This window comes from Coturnix japonica, chromosome 9 (assembly GCF_054131305.1).
Source record: "Coturnix japonica strain WE chromosome 9, WE-NBRP24, whole genome shotgun sequence".
In the NCBI taxonomy this organism is placed as follows: domain Eukaryota; kingdom Metazoa; phylum Chordata; class Aves; order Galliformes; family Phasianidae; genus Coturnix; species Coturnix japonica.
In genome coordinates, this window is record NC_140671.1 from 29,633,363 (window position 1) to 29,645,407 (window position 12,045).

General features: G+C 49.5%; 1 protein-coding gene and 1 long non-coding RNA gene across 2 annotated transcripts; one reads left to right on the top strand and one right to left on the bottom strand.

The window, feature by feature from the left end:
* Positions 1-1,112: 1,112 nt before the first annotated feature.
* On the top strand, positions 1,113-4,759 carry TMEM278 (transmembrane protein 278). The gene is made up of 2 exons (XM_015882176.3): positions 1,113-2,052; positions 3,834-4,759. The coding sequence occupies exons 1-2, from the start codon at positions 1,783-1,785 to the stop codon at positions 4,101-4,103; spliced, it is 540 nt and encodes a 179-aa protein (XP_015737662.1). The 5' UTR covers positions 1,113-1,782; the 3' UTR covers positions 4,104-4,759.
* Positions 4,381-11,504, bottom strand: LOC107323281 (uncharacterized). The gene is made up of 2 exons (XR_004309459.2): positions 11,204-11,504; positions 4,381-6,123 (listed from the first exon to the last, which is right to left on the bottom strand). It is a non-coding gene; the product is annotated as an uncharacterized LOC107323281 (long non-coding RNA).
* Positions 11,505-12,045: the final 541 nt, after the last annotated feature.

The following is a 12,045-nucleotide window of genomic DNA, read 5'->3' on the forward strand; positions in this document are numbered from 1 at the left end:
TTGCCTCTCTGTTCTTCAGGGTGTGTCGGTGCTAAGGACAGAACAAGGTGTTCTTTGGCTGAGGGCTCTTAGTATGGATGCTGCACCTCACTTATGAGCTGTACTCAAGTGCAAACGAGTTAGGGGAAATTTTATTGCTAGATATTCACGAGGTGAAGCTCGTGAGACTTCTGAATGCTGGATAGGTTTAACAAGAAGAGCCATAGAAAAATAATGAAGTGGTAAGTGGATCAACTAATAATTGTAATAGCTAGGAGAACTGCATAACCAATGTGGATGGTGTCGAGTTGTTTTTAAAACTTCTTATTTGTTTCATAAGGCTTCGTTCTTGCTGGTATTTGAAATCAATACCAATTTTCTCACACCGCTCTTCAACCCACTTGAGTCTTCAAGCCTGCACTTCAACGCTGATTACATGTGGCAGGCTGCAAATGGTCTCAGGATGTCTCACTTTGTACAAACAGTATGTGACAGTCCAGGGAGGTACTGGGAGGACTGGGAGGCTTTCTTGAATGTGTCTTCCTTCAATTCACACATTGCAAGCACAGCTTGAGCAGTCTCTCAGCCCTTTCCTAGTGGAGAATCTCTCTAGGAAGTGGCACCAAGTGGAAGATAGGACTCCTGGATTCCTTCCCTGCTGTGCTGTGCTGAGCTCTGCCTTCTGGTAAGACCTCTGCACCTCTTGGAAGAAAGTTTTCTCCCTCCTGCACAAGTGAATGCATCCAAAAGGTGATATATATGTAGAGGTAGCAATGGTTTCTTAAATAACATTGATCAAATTAGATAGGTAAAATAAGTGATCATTACTCTGCCTTCAGTACAAGAGCACATCAGTGTGCTCTGCAGACAATAACAGGGGTGAGCACAGAGAACAGAAGGTTTCTAAGCTATATAGTGATTATTATCAACTACTCTGAGGCATTTTAATCTAGAGAGAAAATGAAGAAAATGAATCACAGGCAGAATAATAATTTCAGTTTGAAAGAGACCATCTTGCCCTGGGAATGTATGGTTTGAGCGTGGCTCCTGGGTGCTGTGTGCTAAATCACTTGTGAGGCAGATGTAAGTGATTGGCTGGCACAGAAAGCAGCTTCAGAAGCCACACTGTAAACAGAGCAGCGCTGCGAGGCTCTGAGGAAGGCACTGCGTGCATTGGAACACTGGTGACAGCGGGGAGCAGGGAGAACTGAGACTACACACTGCTCCCATCTCTGTTTCCATCTCTGCCTGGTGTGGGCAAGGACTCCATCAAGGCAGAGGGGAGGGCAGCTCTGCTTCGTTATCCTCCCTGGATACTTTGTTTGGATGAGAGTTGAGAAGGAATATTTCCATGGGTACAGGATGAGGAGCTTGGAAAGGTGATTTAAAGTCGACGACCTGTCTGCAGGTGCTCAGAGTTGGAGGAGGAGGATGAAGCCAGGTGCCCTCCTGAACCGAGCCACCTATCAAGGCTGAGAACAACCGCTGGGGACCTCTTGGAATCGTACTCCTGGGAAGAACAGGATTTCAGGGGTGCCATGGATTCAGAAGCAGAACTATAGCTGTTGCCAAGCTGCCTTAAAACTGAGATCAGGGCACTACTGGAAAACAACCTAAGAAGGAACAATTTGTCCTGGGAAAGCAGGTGGCCAAAAGGCCATTCCTTCCTTGCTCCATTACGCTCACTGGCTGTGTTCTTGTCCATATGTGCAATAGCTAAGAAAAGCTTAAGCAGATCTGTGGCCGAAACAAAAGAAGCCACTTTGAAAAAGCCTTGGGTTTGATCAGCAGCATTCTTGAAGCATGGCCGACCAGGAGACCGAGGACTTAGCATCAGAAAGCCTCTTAGCCAAGTCTAAGATGCATCCCAGCCTCCCACCGTACGACATGGATGACCAGCTCCTTCCCAGGGAGCCACGGAGCACCTGCGGCTGCTGGGCATGGGCTCTGCTGGTAGCCACCATGAACCTCTTAGTCTTTTTCATCAACTTGCTCCTGATGCTTGTTATCTTCACCATCGTGTTGCTTCCCACCATTGTGGTGGTTTACTTTGGCTTCCAATGCCACTCTCAGGTAAGTAAGATTTGCTCCGTTTGGAATGGAAGTTTGAATGGGGAAAACTAAAGGGCAAAAGAGATCTGGTAGTGTTTGCTACTTTCCATGTAAGTAACTTTTCTACAGTGTTTGACATATTTGATCTACCTAAAAAATAAGTCAGCATTAATAAAGCCAAGCAGAATCTGTAATCCTTATGCCTGTCTACAGGTTCAGATGTTCCTGTACAGTTTCTCACTTGTAAGCAATGTATTTGCTTGGTCAGGAAGGGCTCTGGCTGTGCCTGCTCCATGTGGTTGCTATCCTCTGAATTTCATTATTCCAAGAATACCTATGAATTTCCTCTTATGTTTCCATAAATATGTTTGGCATCTGTTGATTAAATGGATGCTGAGAAGCAATTTCCCTGTTTTCCTCACCAGCAGTAGCTCTTAGAGCAGCTCAATCTGGTTTCTCTTGCAGGTTACCCAGAGTTAGGAGGGTAGGTTTCCTCCTGCTTTGGGGAGGAAAAAACAAACCCTGCAATACTTCCTCCCAGGAGGGAGAATGGGCTCTGGAAATAGATGCTGTCGGCCTCCCCATTCCACAAAAGGGAAGACTGAATCTTCTCAAAAGGACACATTTATCTGAGAAACATAAAAAGGGAGGAGGTTTATTTTTCTCCCTTCTTAACGAAGTCTGTGCATCCCATCTAGTCAGCCAAATCCTTAGGACTTCTGAGTGAGCAGATCCTGGTGTGGGAGGTAAAGTTTCAGCACACAGACCCTTGGTCTTCACAAAGAGATGATTGGGATCATTGGCCTTGGAAGACCCCAGACTTACCCTTGTACACACAGGGCTCTGCTTGATGGCTTTGGGCTCTGAGGGGAGGCAAAAGGGTTTTTGAGTAGATCAGAGTACATCAGTCTTGAAAGCAACTGCGCTGCTGTTAGCTGCAAGGAGTCTTTTCACTCAGACTCATCTTTTAATAGAGGTAGATGGGGAATGCTGCAGGATGGCTTGACAAGAGCAGCCCTTTGTCCTCAGGCTATTGCTGTTCTCTGCTTTCCTCGTAGCCAGAGGCTGATTTCTGCACTGCAGAGCCATTAGATGGATTTATTTATTTATTTATTTTGGAGTGTGATTGTGCTGCTTCTACTGCAGAAAGCACATAGAGAAAAGAAAGGAGGCTGGGGGAGGTGGGAGCTGCCCGTGTCATTTCTTAGCACAGAACCAGTGAGTGCCTTGGCCTGGTGCTGCTGCTGCCAGCAAGAAAGCAGGGCTGTAAGACCCAGGACCAGCACTGTGCTGAGTGCCCTACAGCAGCATGGGGTGAGCAGGACCTCACAGTAGGTGTTGAAGGGCTGAGAGATCCAGCTGTGTACACGGTGGTGCATGGAAGATGGAGCACAAAGCAGGCTTGGGAATCTGCAGCCCACCAATCTGCCTGCAGGATCCGACATTTCTGCTGCACTTTATTTACTTAGCTGTAATTGCCAGCATGTTGTGCCACCCACATCGGTGCAGCAGCAGGAGACCTTTTTATTTGGTTCCCTGATATCGAATGCTGAGCCGTGCTATTATGGATAACTTAATAAAGATGGTTTCCTGCTTCAGGATCAGTGTAGCACTCTCTTCTCACAGTGATGCCCGACTAATCAAAAGCTTGATTAAAGTGTTGTCAGTCATATCGCGTCGCTTAAGGACTGCAGAGGGAAGGACAGCTGTGCCTCATTGGGAAGGCACTGAAACCCAGGGCTGCTTTGATCCCTGTCCCTATCCACCAGCTGCTCTCTGACAAACTCCCTCTGTTCCCACAGGTGCTGCACTCCACCGCCCGCTACTGCAGAACCATCCTGGATGACAACAGCTCCTCAGCCCTCATCATCCTGGGCTTCGTCATCATGTCACCCCTCATCGTGGTGGCCATGGCCACCTACTGCAGCCTGGCCAGGCGCCTCCGACTCCTCATGTGCTTCCAGCCGTGCAGCCGGGCCCTGTACAAGGGAGTGAAGTGGCGCTGGTATGAGGAGGGTGGTCTGTGTGGCTGTGCCAGGGGCTGCAGCCCCCATGTCAAAGCTTGGGTCTGAGCCAGAGGCCCCATCACACCCAGTGCTCCCTTCTGCCTATCCTGACCCTCCCCGCTGCCTCCCAGCATCACCCTGATGCCTCTGTGGAGCAGTGCTCACTGTGAGCACAAGTGTTTATGAGCCACTTCCTATAGCTTTGTCTATAACGTAGTAGGTTGCTACATACCACTGGGGAGAGATTGTCAGTGCAGCTCCTTGGTCTTAAAGTGCAGCAGAATAGGAACTCCTCCAGGACCTGCTGTGCTCATGGCAGCTCTATTTCCAATCACCGTTCTTTGGGTCTTTTCCCCCTCCAGCTGCTGATCTGAAGCGTGCTTGTCTGGTGATAGCTGATGGGTATTAACCTGCAAATCACTCCTTGTCCTTTGCTGCGGTTTTGTTCAGCTCCATTTCGAGGCTCTTGGCAGGACAAGCAGGAGATCTCCAGCGGCCTCAGGGTCACTGCAGGCTCTTCCAGGGCTGGGTAAGAGATCTCAGAGACAGTACCTTGTTCTGAGACACCTGGATGTAGCATGAGTGCTGGGTTCAGGTACTGCATCAGTGGGGCTGTGTGTGGCTGACTGCTGTGAGCCCCGTGCTCCCCCGCTGCTCTTCCTGTCTGCCAACTATTGCCATTGCAAGCACTGTATGTGAATAAAGATCATGCCAAATCTCCACTGGGGGAGTTTCTGTTCTGTCTTGTAGTACAGGCTGCACCAGAACCAGCTGGCTGCGGCCCATTGCAAGCTCTTGTTCTGTCCTCAAATAATCAGTGATAGCTACAGATAAAAGTGAATTGGATTGTAGCACAGGCTGGTACTCAGCCCAGCCACCAAACACATGGGGACAGAGAAAGCTGGAGGTGAATCAAAGCTGGAGCTCTGAGCAGTTAGAGCCATTGGTTGGGGCTTTGGCCATTGTGCTGTTTTGTGATGGTAAGAGGCTGAACTCTGGACTCCAGCAGAGCACTGTGCTGTTGGCCAGCAGTGTAATATATCAGCTTTGCTGGCTCCATCTGAATGTACAACTGAGCTGTTCTACCAGCCCTTGTTACCATTTAGCCCATTCTGGCAACTGCAGCAAACCAGTCTCAGCTAAACCACCTCCACGGTTCTTCAGGTGAAACTGGTCTGATATGTCCCATTTACAGTTCAAATTACTGCTTAATGCTTCTGTGCACTGAGCGAATAAGTCTGTTCCAGAGCCTGAATGTTTGGAGGAACACAGATTTTGCATTTTAAGGCTTTTTCTATTGTTAGAGATCTTTGCAAGGTGGGAGCACAGAATAAGCTGTCTTGCTCATTTCCTGGTCTGACTTGCAGCCTGAACTCACTTCCCAAGGTGCAGAACCTGACCAATAACTCTGCTGGAAGACCCCTTCCTTACACAGCTCCATATGGTTCATAAGGCATCCTGCAGAATATCATACAGTGTATATGCATCAAAGAGCTCCCTGGACTGTGAATGAAGGAACACCTACATTCTGCTGTCAGCTGGAGCCACTTCTCTACATCACAGCAGATCTCAGGGTAAGCCCTGGTACAGCAAAGCATGACTACAGCACAGCAGTGAGACCACAGCCCTGAGCTCTCTGTCCTTAGAACAGAGGCACCCTTGATATCCTCTGCCTTGGGACAGCTGTGCCAGCTGGGGACTGCGCCTACAGATGCTGCAGGAGGCTGCTGTGTGTGCACTCCTTAAACCCTCACAAAGGCTTTGTTCTGGAGCTCAGCACAGCTGAACCTGGCATCCTTCTGAAGAGGAAGGCAGTTTTAATTTATTTAGTTATTTTTAATCAAGCCTCTGGTCTGATAAGAGGCTACAAGGGTTTTGAGCCAGGAGTATTCATTTTTGCAGCACGAATTTCCAAGATATATAACAAAAACTTACCCAGAAAGAGCTGAAGGTGCCAGCAGTCAGTGCCAAGCAGGCAGCTTACCTTGAGCTGGATATATCCCCATCATGAATCACTGGTGACAGCTGCTTTGTGCCAGATTTATGGCAGGTAGCTACGAGCACAGTATAACCATGAGTTCTCATCCTGTGAAGGTGAAGAGAAAGATAAGAGAGAAAAATGTGAGAAAACATTAATAACCCAACTTGTGTTGAAACTGAGCTAGTATCTCAGTGACACTGCTGTGCATCACCTGGCCCAGCTCTGCTCCTTGCTGCCTTCCTGGAAGAGCTTTTATCTTACCCTGCAGGTGTGCATTTGCACTGATGATTTGCAGCTGGCTATGGGGGAAAAGCAGCAGAGGAAGGTGAGGGAAAGAGAGCAGCACCTGTGGGCTGGGAGCCTGGCTGTGCTGCAGGGCTTTGGGGTGAGGATGAGGATGGTGTGAGGACTTTAGCTCAGCAATGCTGAGGTTTCTTGAATGTTTTGTCTAGGGGGAATTTGGGCATCTTTGGCTTGAGTTCCCCACTCCTGAGTTTGTTTGGAAGTGAGAACATAGTCCTGCTGCTGCTGCTGCAATGGGTCTATCGTTTCTAGGGGGGTGTTTGTAGAGTGCAACGTGGAAAGCAGGAAAACAGCAAAACCACAGTTTGATTGCTAACAGAAGGGACAGCAAAATAAAATCCAAAGGAATGGAGCCGTCACAGCAAGGGGGCTCATTCTTCACCAATGTAACAACACACCAAGGGTGCTTGCTGGCTGCCGACCACGTTCTGTACCAGATTACCGGTGGGATCCATACTGATGGATGGATGAATCAGGGGGAGGTGAGGGAAGCTCTCATTAGTGGAAGTTTCCCCTTGTGGGGAAGTGCTGCTCCAGTCTGTATAGCCCCACAGTGCTGTGTGGATCATTTCACCCCTCTGCTCTGAGTCCTGAGCCATCCTGCTGTGCGTGAGCGCTTATAGAAGCGTCATGTGCAAATTACATGTGGATTTAATATGACAGATGTGAATGCTAACAGCTTCCACAAGTGGCAGGAGGAAGAGCTGTTCCTGCCATGCAGGTCCTTACTTCCCATTCTTTGATTTATTCAGAGCTTAAGGGCCAGGGATGAATAAGCTCAAAGGCCCCCTGAAATAAAGAACAAATCTCAGTCACAGAAGGTGTAGCTCTGGTCACTGAGAACCAGATCTGACACTGGTACCCAGTAGGGCTCAGCTGCCCCTGGTAGAGCTGCAGTGCATTGCCAAGAGTTCAGGGCATCGCTCTCAGTGTCATCCCTGCCAGATGGATGCTCTGTGTGCCTCATTCTCCCCATCTCCCAAGTAACTGTAGGCTAACTTGGCAGGGATCTGCACGGTAATACAATTCCACTGACATTTATGCTGGACAGCTTCTCTCGCTCCCTCTATTTGTGTTGCTGACTGCTTAATGGTAACTTGAGAGTCTACAGGGAAATGTCCATTGTCCTCCTGCAACACTCTCCTCTGTCTTGGAGCTAAATGGTCACCAGCAATGATTTCCAGCTTGGGAAAGCTCTGAATGAATGGAAACAATTAAGGAGCAACTAAGCAGTGAATGCTTGCCAAGGGTTTGCACCCAGCAAGCTGATCCTACAGCACAGATCATGCTGAATCCTCACCCAAGGGACAGTATTTGGGCCCTAGATGCTGCTGTGCAGGTAAGGAAGCAAGCAGTGGTGTGACCCAGCTGTACCAGCACCAGTGTGCCCTGCAAACCAGTCCCTTACATGGCAGTGAGCAGCAGGAGGCAGCTGGAAAGCTGTGTGTGTTTAAATGTGCTTCTGGGCACTCAGAGCTGCTAAAACACAGCAGAGCTCTGAGGCCATCTGTCAGGCACGCGTTGCTGAAGGGCTCTTTGTGGAAGAGCCACAGAAGAATATGAAAATAAATAAATTACGTAGCCCTCAGAATCAATAGTAGCACAGAATGGCTGGAAGGGTGAGCGTGGCAGATGCTGCAAACTACTTCACAGTCCTCTTGGAGAGCTAGAGACTGCCATCCAGAAAAACCTCTCAGTCACTCCGAGGTCTGCAGGGGAAAAAGCACCAGTTGAAAGAGAAGCAGAAAACAACACTGTTTCAGGGATAGGGAGCAAGGTTTCACACTACAGCTGGCAGTCCTGATAAAGAAAGGTACCTGGGCATCACCAACACGAGTGTTTCTGAGAAGCAAAGCTTTGCTTTGGGGAATTAGAGCCAGCAATTATTGCCCCAAGGAACTCGGTGCTGCTGGTTTTCTGCTTGAGGAATAAAAGCCAAGCTCCCCCAGCCCTCACCCTATGCATGGAGACAAGGGGTTATGCACAGACCATGCCCAGAGCACTCAGCACAGCTGGTGGAGGTCAGCATTTGTGTTTTCTTCTCCCCCCATGTTATGTCCTCCCCCCTGCTCAGGCAGGCAGGAACAACACACACTTGTTCTGCAGCTCCCCAGGCAGCGCAAAGGGGAACTTTGTAAGGGATTCTGCAGGAAAGCAGTACCTCAAATGGAGCCTCCTGGGGATGTGTCATTTGGGTTTGTCCCACCCAAAGCACATGGAAGGTAGTGCAGATGGACTTTGTGGTGCTTCCTGACTGTGAGCCCACAAAAGACTCACATGGCCTCAGTCCAAGCCTGGGCTCAGCATGTCACCTGGGCTATGATCCCATGAGTGCTTGCTGAGCTTGTTCCCTGCATTCACCAGCCTTTAGGAGCTGCAGGAGGTACACAGCCACTCAGCAAACTATGCACAGGGGCTGATTCTGTGACCCCATAGCAGCAGACATGGCACTGAGCATGGGTTATTCCTCCTGCTCACCTGGAAGCACAGATCTGCTCCACCTCATCCTCATCAGTAGGGTTAATATCCCAACAATGTGTTAAAATTACCCTTTTGTCATCACATTTTTATCTGCGTGGCACCAAGCTGGCGGCTACGTATGTTAGAGCCTCTGGGGAGTGTTGCAATCCCACCAACATGTTAGTGACTGCTCTGCCCATCTGCACGGGCTGGCAGCTTCAGGGATTGTCGGTGCCAATTGATACCCAGATAACAGCTCCCCCCGCACCCCCCGTGTCTGTCTCCAGTGGCTGTAAAGGCGTGAGAACCTGCCCTGGGAGGATGCTGATGGATAAAACACAGTGAAAACTGCAAGGAGATGGGGCTGGCAAAGCTGGGGGCTGAAGGAGAGGGTGTGAAGGGAGACCTGTGTCTGTAGAATGAAGCATGGGAACACAGTTGGCCGCAGTGTGTGTCCCTGTGCTTAGGGAGGGATGCTCAGCAAAGCACTGGGTCACATCAGAGAGCCCGATGTGCTTTGCCCCCTGGGATGGAGCAGGCAGGATGTGCAGGGCTGGCCTTGCTTTTCAATAGCTTGCACAAAACACAAGGAAAGATAAGAAGCAAAGAGAAAAAAAAACAAACCAAAAACACATAAAGAAGCAGGCTGGGATGCAGGAAGAGGTAGAGCTGTCTGGTTCATCGCTCTGCTTTCAGCAGCCGCCAGTTTCGATCGTGCCTGCAATCATTGTCTCCCAGGCACGCAGTTGAGAGCTGAGGAAACCAAGCCCTAACCCCTAACCAGATGAGCAGGGGTAAAAATAGCAGTCAGGGGAGCAGACTTCCTTCCAGACATAAACCTCTTGCTGCCGAAGGCCACAAATCTGTGCTGTGTTCACGCACCCAGGCTGCTTCGGCACCGGTTGGGATGTAGGGCTGGGGTCTGCCTGCATTATGGGGGCAGCTGCAGAGCCTCCTCTGATGGCTGATCCACCTGCTGCTCTGACTTTCTGCTACCTTGCATCTTTTACTTTGTTCAGCTTTAATGGCCTTTTGGTTTCTATTTTCGCTGTGGTTACCTTGGCCCCATGCTGGCTTCCAGCCCTTTCATGCAGAAATCTCTTTTCAGCCCTCTGGATCCATTTTTGTGGCTTTCCTGGCTCACCCCCAAAGCTCCGTCTGCTGCCACTGAGAAGTAAACAATCCTTCCACTCGCAGCACCTTATCTCCTGTGTGACTGTCCTTATCTCTTGCATGGAGCCTTGCATTTCTACATTTGCTTTCTGGTCTCAGCTGGGCTACAGATGCTTAGAGGTCTGAAAATTCATAGGAACATGGAGAGCTGCTGGTCACAGCCCACAGAGGTTTTCAGTTCAGGTTACAGGGAAGCAGTCCATCCAGCCTGCTGCTTTGCTTCTACCAAAGCTAAGTGCTTTATGATCTAAAGCTCTGGATAAGTTTTGATTCCAGTTAGGATCAGAGCTGTAACACAGTGGGGAAAAGTTAACAGTTTGCTGGGTTCTCCAACACACATTATCACCCATGGCATTGCTCTCCATATTCTGTGCACCATCTCCATCCCTGAGAAGCTCACACAGGCCAAATGTGCTTATTTCAAGGTGACTTGGTGCAAAATAGCTGCAGCACTTTGAAGTTCCCCATGTCCTGCATTCCATGCCCCAACCACGCATTGTGGGAGACATCCAGCGCATGTGGAGCAGAGCTTTGGGCCACTTGCTGTTAAAATGTATGGCATGCAAGACCTAACTGTAGAGCTAAAGGGTGTGCCCAGAGCTGGGTAATGCTACCAAGGTGGAGAGTCTAAACTAGAAAGTGCTAGCAGTGTAAATACAGCACTGGCAGAGCTAAGCTGAGCTTGCAGAGGGTTGCATGGCCATGAAAGGCAGCTGGACTTGCACGTAGCTCTGGGTGCTGCTCCTTTGCTTGTGCTGCACTGTGGGATGTGGGGATGGGGGGTTACAGAGTATTTCCCAGTTCTTCAGGGGTTAAGGAGAGTTTCTATTAGGCATTGGAAACAGTATGGGGAGGAAGGGAGGTAGAACTGCCAACTGCCATGACTAATGCTGTGACATCAAGGTTGATGGCATACAGCTTCTTAATGCCACCCATACCTACAAGAGTAATTAATTAGTGCAGGCAAACACATGCAATCAACAGGTCTGAAAACAATTCATTTGTCTTCCCATTGTGAAGAAAGCAGTGACAGAGCATTGCAGATGGCTACCAAATTGCCTCCAACCAAGTTTGTTTTCACATTTTCTGGGTCTGTTTCCAGCTGCAAGTGCTGGAAATAATTCCCCTGACCTAGATCCCAAAATATCCCGTTCAGCAATGGGGATCTGCCCATGCCGATGTGCCAGATGTTTGGAAGGGTTATGCAGTGTGCTGCACGGACAGCTTGCTAGGAAAGCTCAAACTGTACCTTCATATGCCGGGGTTCTGGCCCCACTCTCATCTCTGCTGGGATGCACAATGTTGGCTTCAGGAAATTTGGCAGTCAACTTGGATGGATGTGGATGAAAGTCGGGTCTGGAGTGAATAACTGCTGAAGAAGGCTTGTTTTCGTAACTCTTGTGGGGAACTGCATGCCATCCCTTTTGTCCCTGCCCTGTCCTACCAGGAATGCTGACCCAGGGCTATGCAGCAGGGCTGGGATGCCAGTGGCCACGCTCTCCCTTGCACAATCTCATGCTCATACCAACGTGAGCCATGTGTCTTCCTGCAGACAAGATGCTCCTCTGGGTTCCAGCTTGGGAGCAGCCTTCTCAGAACGGCTGCAGGGAGGCATCCAGCCTGGCTTTGTACACAGAGAAGCTGCTGCTGGGAGCCTGTGCCTCCAAGGAAGGGTGGATAGTAGACAGGACATCCCAGCTCAATAGCACCAATGGTCTGCAAGGAAAGCATTTGCTCTTTCGTCCATGGGTCAGACATTACGGCACCCAGCTGTAGAACAACAGCCTCTTATCCCCAAAATAGAAGGGAATTGTTCTGCTTGATTTGCATGCATCAAGTCACCTCTTTCTTTATGGGCTGCTGGAATTACAACTATTTCCCCAGCCTGACGTGGGAGGAGTACAAGGCTGGCAGGGCTCATGATGGGAGGATGGATGTCAGCAGTAGAGCTTCCAGCTGAGCCCCCCTGTGTCCCTCAGGCATGTTTCCTGGACAGGCTTTATCCTGGATAGTCTTGTTTATGAAACAGGATTTCCAACCTAGCCCCCATGTCCTACCTCTTCTTCCCATTGTAAATAACAACCTGCTGAT

Coding starts and splice junctions, on each gene's coding strand:
- TMEM278 (XM_015882176.3), top strand. CDS start 1,783: ATGGCCGACCAGGAGACCGAGGACTTAGCATCAGAAAGCCTCTTAGCC. Junction 2,053..3,833: donor GCTTCCAATGCCACTCTCAG/GTAAGTAAGATT, acceptor CTGTTCCCACAG/GTGCTGCACTCCACCGCCCG.